We start from the raw sequence: 10,705 nt of genomic DNA, 5'->3' as shown, positions 1-10,705 counted from the left end.
TTGTTAGAAATTAAAAGAATCATATGATATTTACATTATAGTTTTTCTTTACTAATATACATACATACTCGATCTATGTACGATGCATACATCAAAAGAATCATATGATGTTTACTATGTTCGAAAAGAATCATATGATGTTTACTATGTACGATGTATACATCAAGCTTTCCACCCTAACAAGGATATGTTACTATATGATCTCGTGGTTGTTTATCGATTTAATTATGTAAAGCTAGCTCTCCCTCTCTCCCCTCTCTCTAGTATATGGAAATAGATCTTAGAATAAATGATATGTATGACATATATTTCTATTATATAATCATCAACATCACAAGTAGCCTACTGTTAATCTATGTATATCTCTCGTGGTTTGGTTTTGCTATTTGGCTTACATGAAGTGAGTACCCTGGATTATTAGTTCTAAGTGTCGTCTCAATTTTATTATTATTTCTATGTCATATATATATGGGTTCTTTCTAGCTTAATTAGTTTTTAATTACTTGGGATATATATGATCGAGTATCAGTTTCTCTTTAGATCGATCCCAGAAAATGAAAAAAACGAGAGTGCATGAAATTATATAAAATACTTAGAATTAAGGATGATCTGGATCTCCTCAGTTAAATTGATTTCATCTACTATTTTGCAGCTGCAGATCCTATTATAAGAGATATTTTTTTGTTAGTTTTCGTTATGTTAGCTAGCTCCTCGGTCTTCTTAAAATACTTTTATGCTTCACAGAGATAAGAGAACACTGGATCTTAGGCTGTTAGCATAGTCCAGCTTGTCACTCCAGATCGATTAGTGTGTATGGATCGCTCAATTGGTTAGTACAATGTCAAGATTAAATAAGAACGCAAAAAGATAATTAGTCCTATTGATTCCTATCATAAACAGCTTTTACCTGGAAGATAATATAGCTGTATGTATAATGGTGAAATTTGAGTGTTGCTATATGTAATTACAAAATCCTTACCCCTTGAAATTTGGCTTTATGGAATCTAATCTGCTAGAAGTAATTGTGTTGCTCTCTAAAGTTTCAAGGCTTTGCTTTTATTTTCTCTATGTTGAAATACTGCATATCTGGTTGTGTGCTTACAGTTATCTGCTCATTCTGTTTCTTTCTGTTTTGATTCGGTTGCTTGTGCTTTCTGATTGTGTATTACCAATTTGTGTTCCCAAGTTCAAGTTGGTGCCTTATTGAGCAATTAGTATTCGTGCTTCCTGTAATTGTTTGTGTTCATTTTAGTTTGATATCTGCTTTGCTGAATGATCTTAATTTTGCTAGTTTGGGTGTTGTAGGTGATTCATGTCCATCTCGTGGTTGATGACTATATATGTACTTGAAGGTCTTATGATTACCGCAAAGCATGTATAACTTTTTCCATAAACATAAAAATGAGTTTTGATTCTAGGGTGATGGAAAAAATTTGATCTTTCATCCGTGGCAAGCTGTTTAATGATATTGGTTTCTTTCAGCTTGTTATGCCTTCCAATCAGATGATAAGTCATAATTGTTAACCATGTCAATATGGCCAAAGGGTAAGTTGAAGTTCATAGATGTACAATTACAACTTTGTTTAGCTGAATTTGATGCAATTGTTTAGCTGAATTTGATAATATCATCATTTTAGGTTGTGGTTACAAAAAACAAGTGGGAGCAGTGATCGACCACAGGCTCTTCAAGGGAGACCTCTTTAGAGAAGCATATTGAAAGGAACCTAAATTCAGTGTTTGTTGTAGCATAGGTAATTAACTTCAAAGTCATGTTAATTTGGTCATTTGCTTATTAGCTTGATGTAATGAGTTATATTAATACATTCTAAATTGTTACTTTGTAAATGACATTAGTTATATTGATGGTAATTTGAGTATGACATTTGAGTAAGAAGATTTTTTTTTATTTGAACATACTTTATTTACGGCATGCAGTGTGCGCCTTAAAAGAGGGTGATAAATGACCTAAATGACATTTATGGAATTACTTTTACGGCGTGTTAATTGTTTTTTTATGACGTATTTTTGCACGCCGTAAAAGATATTAGTCTTTTACGGCTCGAGCTTTTACTGCCTACTTTTGTACGCCGTAAAAAGGCTTTTACGGCGTGCATTGCGGGCCGTAAAAGCTCATTTTTGGCGTAGTGATTGCTTATGTTTCTATGGAAAAGCATACGCAAAGGATATGATGTACGCCAAGCAACATTTAAAGTTATAGTCAGTAATAATTAAAACGATGAATATAACGCGCGAGCATGAGAATCAATAATACTGACATTAGCATCTCCAACAGCTTCCCCCATTTTCTTGATTTTATCAATTTTGGGGAATATTAGGTTGTTTTGTGGTCCAACAGCTTTCCATCTCATTCCCCAAAATGGGGATGGGGAAGAAAGAGAAGCACTCATTCCCTAAATTTGCAGCAAAGCTTTTTTCCCCCAAATATTAATTAGGGTGCGGCTATTGCCACCCCACAGACCTCTTTGTTCACCCCATATTCTTTTCACACCCCACTTGGATACTTTTTATTGTAAATATACTTTGTTCACCCACTTTCAATACCTAAAATACCATTTTTCACAATTCTACTTTGTTCACCCTACGTTCTCTTCTCACCCCACATATATTTTTTTAATTTCAAATTTGCTTTGTTCACCCTACATTTTTTTAATTTTAAATTTATTGTATTAGCTCATTTGTATTCACTCATTTGCACAATATCATGCTCTTCCAATAGCGATCGAACTCCAAAAAGAAAATAAACTAAGGAAGATTATAACATTAATATCATTTGTTCTGAAAGTATAAGTTCAAGGTAAGTAAAATCACCAACTGAAGAACAAGAAAAAAATCTTAAATTTAACAACTCATTGATATCAATCGATATCAAGATGCATAATGTCTATAAATGTATCTCTAGTAGCAACGGTCTCCATACTTTTGAGGTTCTTGAACTGATCTATACGTTGTTCATAAATACGGTACAGTTGTCCATTATCAACTTGGTATCTATGCCATACAGGACTAACAGGAGGAATTGGAGCAGATTGAGATATTAAATTTACCTACATGCATAGACAATAATGTTAGTTACGAATAGGTAAAATGAACACAACATATCTAACTTTCTACTTGTTCCATACCTTAACAAAATGACGGCCAACGTATCCAATTGCAAATTCACCAACATCGCAAGCATCACGGTATTCATTTCGACGTTCATTTCTTTTATATAAAGGAAGAAAAGTAACGCACATTGTGGACGATAAATGAATTACTGTCACCCCATAACATGTGGCAATAATGTGTCCCATATCAGGCATGGTCATCCAAAAGTCAGTAGGTGCACACCCGTCAACAAAATAATCAAGGCAATTCTCTAGCTCACGAAACTGTTTAGCCCCATAAATGTGGTCTTCATAGAAAGTTCGATTCCCTCTAAGCTCATCTAGTAAATGTTTACGTACTATACGCCAATCATCATGACCAAACCCCATTGAGATAGCAATGACTCTATATCCACAGTTTCCATCCATATCAACATCCGTTTGATTTGCAATGTATTGTTGATACATAGTAGGAAATAGTGTCGTATATTCGTATGTCAATCTAGGTAGTACAAACGAGCAAATGTTGTTTGAAACCTGAATAACAAATAAACTATTTCAGTAAGCAAAACAACTTTAGATAACAATGGTATTATATTAGTAAGTGCTTACCTTCTGGTTTGAATTGTTGAGCACCTTATTTTTCCTTTTTATGTATACTTGCGACTCTTTGGGCTCTGATTGTTGTTTATTCTTTGAAACCTTCTTCGATTTTTTTCTCTGAGACCCAACGGTGGGATTGGATGACTGACTATCATGGCCTGATAATGCACTCACATACTCAAAGGCAGAAGGTAAACGACGAGTGGAGGAATCTTCTTTACGTGGACGGCCTCGATTATTGGTCTTCACTTGTGGCACTTTAAGAGATGTAGAACTCGGATTCATGTACTCCTCTAACTTCAATAAAAGTTGTCTCTTCCTCTCCTCATTTTGTTCCTCAAACCACTCCTCTAATCTTATCATATATGGTTTAAGATGAACAACATTTGATCTCCTGCTGCTGCTCTTTGGAGGGAGAATACTGAAATCTAACTTCTTCCAATGAGGATGAATACACTCAAGTGGAATGGGATTGTTACTACTTTTGTATGAGACAATCTCGTGAACACATGGCAGCTGATGTGTATAACGAAGAGTACATTGACATGAATCGACATTTCCTTCACACTTGTCAATCCTATATATTAAATCTTATTAGCATAATAATAAATAAATGAGGACTAATGATCAACTAATAAGAACAAAACATTACCTTTTTAACTCACAGATTATGTTATTTAATGCTGTGATAGATACAAAGCCTCTTAACTCTCTCAACTCCTCATGCTTAGCAGAATGCTGGATAGTGCAACGACTCTTTTCAAATGATACTTTAATATCAGTATGTTGCAGCTCTATTAAAGAATGGATGTTGTCCCATGACAAATCAAAGTTAAGTTGGCTAGACCCAAGTTGTCGTTTTAGCTTTGCATGTGCACTTTCAGCCCTATAAAGAAAGGGGGAAAAAAAGTTAAGTAGTCTATAAAGCATGTAAGAAATATAAACATATTGAAACACATTCAAATTACCTATTGGAAGTAGTAGTACCAAAATGCATAAACTTGTTTGTCCATGCTGATACAAACTTTTCCTTGTGCATTAACCAAGTGTCCTTCAAATAGGAAATAGCATCTGGATATGATTTGTACCCAACTTCAAATGACTTCAGCCTCTCCAGATACTCCTCCTTAGTTTTGGAAGTAATCACAAATTGCCAAGTATCATTAAACATCTCAAACATTTCTGTGGTTTCAAACATGCTACTGCATTTTGCAAACACCTCATTACTAATATGCCATGTACACAACATATGGTGGCTAGTAGGAAATATTTTACGTATGGCATTCATAAGCGCCAAGTCTCTATCTGTAACTAAAACATGAGGAAGATCATCAATAAATAGCTCCTTCAACCGAGACAAAGCCCATGAGTAATTATCTTCCTTCTCTGAATTAAGGTATGCAAATGCAACAGTGAATGTGATGTTAGTTGATGTCACCCCAACAATCTCCAAAAGTGGAAAATGATACCTATTAGTCTTGTAGGTGCAGTCCATTATAATTACATGTGGGAATGAACGTAGAATATCAACATTTGTGGGATGAGTCCAAAACAAGTCTGACAAAACCTCATCTTGTTCAATATTTCTGTGATGCTCAATATAGCCGTGAAGAGATAATTTACTTAACAATTGCTGCATTTGTGTTCTTCCGGCCAAATCTTTTGTCCTGTACCTTTGTCTAGCATTATATATTGTCTTCAACGTTGACACATTTAGCCCATCTCTTTTCTTTATGGTAGTCAAAATTTGCTTAGGTCGCACAAAATTCTTAGACATTTCCACCAAGAGCTGATTTTCTTCTTCAGTCAACCTCCCTGCATAACTATGTCCTTGGAGATAGTTTGAAGCGTCATGATTATGCACCCCACATACAACTTCCAATTTCCATTCATTTCCATCTCCAACATTCAATCCCCTCAATAAGAATGGGCATCCACACTTTTTGGTACCAGTGTTCCTCGGGCGTGAATGCTTCCCTGTTTTACTTTGAGAACCAAAATTTGAATCATCGGAACGATTAGATTTCCTTGGCCTATACTCACCACTTCTTTCACAACAAAATGTTATCCTAGGTCTGTTCCGTCTTTTTCCAACACCCCCAGAATCAGACCTCATAGTAACCACCACCAGATTATTTTGCATTGCTTGTGCGTGAATCCATTCAATCAATGCGTGTTTGCTCTCAAATACCTATGTATATGATACCATTATTATTATGATTACGACAATATAACGTACAACATTACAAATTCAGATTACCTCATTAGTTATGAATATGCTTGTAGAGTCTAATAGGTAGTTTGATGAAACCCTGCTACCCTTAACAAAAGCCTCATCTTCAGGTCCCTGCATTTGATAGCACCTGTATATATCCTACCCAAACTAAAAGTATATATGTAGAAGTAGGTATCTAATCGACATAAAATATATATGCAGAAGTAAACTGAAAGTACATATGCAGAAGTAAGTATATATCTAATTGATATATGCAGAAGAAAGTATATAATTGATATATATGCAGAAGTAAACTGAACCAAACTGAAAGTATATATGCAGAAGTAAGTATCTAATTGATATATGCAGAAGTAAGTATATAATGTTAGATTGGTAACAGATGGGAAAAGGAAATCTGTATACAAAAGTGATATGGAGACAAAAGTTTTTGAGTTGCTACTACAGAGCTCTTGTTTTCTATTGATTTGACAAGGCGCTTCTTGTCTTGCTGACCTTGGCAAGCTTCGTCTGCTTCGACGATCGTGAAGAAGAATAGACTAGCAACACAAATCCTATTATTCCTATCTACACAAATACTCTAGAGCAAACAAAGATTAGAATCTACCTGTATCTGACTACAACGTGGAGAGCATGCTAGCGTCTTCAAACTCCATAGATCAACGAATGTGATAAATTTTGGGTTAGGGTTTATGAAGTACGTGTTAGTCCAAAACAAAAACATTAAAGAAAAAGAATTTGTAATTTGTAACAACTTATCGTCCGTTACTGTAATTTTACATTAGGGTATTTTAGTCTTTTAATAAATCAACAACATGTGGGGTGAACAAAGAGGTTTGTGGGGTGGCAATAGACGCACCCTATTAATTATTCACGTGCTCCAACGATAAGAACAAAAATTTAGAATATTTTATTAGGTAATTTATGTTACAATGAAATATATAATTTTTTTATTATTCTTAATAAACATGTAGCATTTTTATTGTTGTAATAAATGCCGAAATCTCCAAAATGGAGAAGCTGTTGGAGTTATTAAGCCTTTTTTCGGTCCAACAGCTTCCCCATCTCATTCTCTAAAATGTGGATGAAAAAGAAAGAGAAGCCTTCATATCCCCAAATTTGCAGCAAAGTCTTCCGAGTAATTCTATTCACACAACCCTATTTGTTACATACACACCTCATTTTTTTTATCAATATTTAAAATCCTATTCTACCCTTGTTCTTCCCTTCAAAAAAAAAGAAAAAAAGACGTACTTCCCCACTAACCAGATGACGGCAATGATCTGAACGTGAAACCTTGTAAGTCGCCGATAGCGGATCGATGAAGGATGGGGGGAATTTGGCGGCAATCTTGCTCAATGTGTTTAACAAACTTTAACAAATAGAGAAAGAATGGAGCTCCCAATTTCCTTCATTCCTGCATAAAATGATTCTTCACTATTCATATTTGTAAAACACGTACATTAGATTGTTGGATGGTAAACAAATTGGAAATTCAAGCTTTTCTATTTAAAATGGGTATGATCAAATATCTTTATACAGTTATGTATTTGGTTCGATTCTAGATTTGCTCTTTTAGTTTTTAGCAATTGTTTGATTATAAAGAATTGTTAGGAGAGTCAATACAACTGTTTGATTCGATCACAGACAAACTCTATTTCAAAAATATGATTATAGTATCCTATTAAATTGATTACTGCCCCAGAAAGCCATAATCATATAAACAGATGATTACGAGAGGGTAGAGAGGGAAAAAGGGAACAACTGCAATGGGGTAGAGTGAGAAAAAGAAAAGGGTAAACTAGGAACAAATGAGGGAAAAATGGTAAAATAAGATTGATGGATGTGTATTTAGAAAACAAGTGTGTGTGAATAAAATTACTCAAGTCTTCCTTCCTTAAAATTAAATTCTTCACGTGCTCCAACGAGAAAAAGACAACAATTTAATATTTTATTAGGTATTTTATTGTTATAATAAAATAGATAATTTTTTTTGCTATAATTAATGATGATATGATATATTTTATTGTTGTATTAAATGTTGAAATCTCCAAAATAGAGAAGCTGTTGGATTTTGAGCATAATTTTTTTAGAGATTTTAGCTTTTGTTTCCCCATTTTAGAGAAATTTTAGGGAAGTTGTTGGAGATGCTCAGAGCATAAATTTTTTAGAGATTTTAGCTTTTGCTTCTCTATTTTGGGGAAGCTGTTGGAGCATTTCTGGCTTTGTTCTCTCTCTCTCTCATCCATGAACTGTCTGTTATGAGATCTTAGTCTTCATCCGTTTGATGCTTCCAACTATTGGACTAAATTACTAAAATGTACCTTATATGTTAGAACAAACAGTCAATTACGACTTGCACAATATATAGTTTGTGGCTTTCTTATGCATTGACCATGGTTTACTGCATTGAAAACCTGTAGTAACTGCACTAAAACGGTGATCTATGTCCAGTTTTCTTTATACACAATTCCTCTCCACTCGCTTTTATAGTTCTGATCTTATAATGTGGCTATAAAACTAATCGATTTGGGGACTTTCACTTGGGACCAGGGAGACCACAGACACTGTTGTGAACTTGTGATGAGAGACATGAACTTGCTTCATCCAGATGATATACAAAACAAGGCAGCTTATCCATTACTCATATTCCAATTGAAGCTACATATACAGAAGTATAGTGACGGTCAATGACGAATGGATTCCGGAGAATCGATCCCTGCTACTTATCTGATCGAGAATTGCTGCTACTTTTTTTTTTTTTTTTGGTTCAGAAGATAATTGCTACTTCTTTCTTATCAATCTAATCTACTTTTCCGACAAGTGTTATTTCTTCTTATCAATGTAATCAGAAACCAAATATTGAGGTTCATAGTTATCTTTAATTAAGAGAGCCTGTGAGAGAGATCATTAGTTGGATTTGTTAACAAAATGATACCACCATATTGTATTGTTGTCTATTTACGTTGGGAACCGGAAGTTGGTTGCTTTCATTGAGCAGCGTATGAAGAATTTGTACATATTGAGGTGCACTTATATATGGGGAGTTCTTATTCTAGCACCCACGCTTACGCAATCTAATAAACCTGAAGACGATCTTCTATAGTCCTCCATTAATTAACCCAAAGAACCAGAAGAGAAGGAAGTGAACAATGCCAACCCTCCTGCAACCTCATCTCTCCCCTATATTATCTCACAACCATCTCACTGTAGAGGCCTCCACATTTATGCAGTGCAAAACATACATGAGCAATAACTCCCAATAATAGTTGTGACGAAACTATAGGATATATTGAAAATGCATTACTTCATATTCACCAGACTAAGAAATTTATAAGCCGAGTAAGTAGCGACCTATATATCTACAACTTCCTTCAATAAATGGAAGAGTTAGTATCAATCACAGTTCTTATAGAATTTCTCTTTATTTCATCATAGTATCATCAGCGAAATGCTTTACCAGCTTCTTCTTAGTCTTCCTTATATCATAGCTCTTAAACTGTGCAAATTCTTTGTCGATTTCTCATCAATTTTCTCCTCCTTTTCTTGATAATCAAACTACAAGTTCATTGGTCTTTTATGTCGTTAAAACATCTATTTATGAAAACTTTCTGAAGTCGCTGTTTTCTCATTCATATCAATTCAAACATAAATACACGTGTTCATCTTCATCATGTACAGACTACAAAGGTAAACCTTATCTAAAATTCTAAACTATACGAAGGGAATTGCATTTCACTGCAAATGAATTTGTTTGCCTCAGGACTAAAATCGATTGACCCCAACAAGTCTGAAACACCGTCATCAGCTGTGTTTTGTTGCTCATCAGTTGCGACCTCCACCAAAGACTCAGGCATGCACACACCATCCTCATAGCCCATCAGTCCTCCACAAACACCATTGCTTCCAGATGTATCAATGCAACCATTTTCCGAGGATAAATAGGGCATAGCAGTGCCACATTCATATGCCGCAGACATGGACGATGTGGGAGCATCAACAAGGGTGCTGCTGTTTACCATGTTTTGTTCAGCGACGTCTATATTACTACTCATACCATCAGAAAGTATTTCCGCCATTTCTTCCATTTCTTCAGTACTCAATCTATCTAGGAATTCCCTAAAGCGATCTTCCTCCGGCAGCTGATTAAAGGTTCCATGATTGGCTGCTAATGGTTGCTGACCAACAACATTCTCCTGACGTCGAAAGCAAATTGCTTCGGCTTCTAATGATGGAGCATTGTCTTCTTCATTGCATTCCAATGTCTCTTCTAGTTCAGCTGCGAATGCATCAACATCATCTTGTGATGGCACTGTTGGTGGTGCGTTATCAGTGGATGGTGCAGTTCGTTGTTTTTTGGCTTGTGGCTCAAGCAACTCTTCTTGCTCCCCACTCGACATTTCCGTATCATCACATGCATCATTATCTTCAAGAACCTCTTCCTCTTCATGTTGCTTTCTCTTCTTTGCGATCTTGGTTTTGGGTTCACCATTCTTTCGCAGTAGACAAAGAACGTAATCTTTCATCTTTTGTTTCTTGTCTCTGAGTGACCTATCAAGAAAGAACTCATACAAGATCCAACAACCGTTCTGCACCGAGTCTTCGTTTTTGTAAGTCAATCTTTTCTTCAAGCCAACAACACGACCATTCTCAACAGATACTACTTCCTTCCCGGAGTCGTCGCTCTTCCAGGTTCCACTTCCAACATTCCGTCGTATGCGCTTGTCTGTGGAACTCATGGTCTTGTGTTGAGTGAAGAAAT

At 35.3% G+C, this 10,705-nt stretch overlaps 1 protein-coding gene across 1 annotated transcript; it reads right to left on the bottom strand.

Annotated features, from left to right (window-relative positions):
• Positions 1 to 2,876: 2,876 nt before the first annotated feature.
• On the bottom strand, positions 2,877 to 6,063 carry LOC101295345. The gene is made up of 6 exons (XM_004301796.1): positions 5,971 to 6,063; positions 4,679 to 5,901; positions 4,363 to 4,596; positions 3,720 to 4,287; positions 3,144 to 3,644; positions 2,877 to 3,065 (listed from the first exon to the last, which is right to left on the bottom strand). The coding sequence occupies exons 1-6, from the start codon at positions 6,061 to 6,063 to the stop codon at positions 2,877 to 2,879; spliced, it is 2,808 nt and encodes a 935-aa protein (XP_004301844.1).
• Positions 6,064 to 10,705: the final 4,642 nt, after the last annotated feature.

Source organism: Fragaria vesca, linkage group LG5 (assembly GCF_000184155.1).
Source record: "Fragaria vesca subsp. vesca linkage group LG5, FraVesHawaii_1.0, whole genome shotgun sequence".
Taxonomy (NCBI): Eukaryota; Viridiplantae; Streptophyta; class Magnoliopsida; order Rosales; family Rosaceae; genus Fragaria; species Fragaria vesca.
Note: the sequence above shows the minus strand (reverse complement) of the source record. Positions and strands in the feature narration are given on the sequence as shown.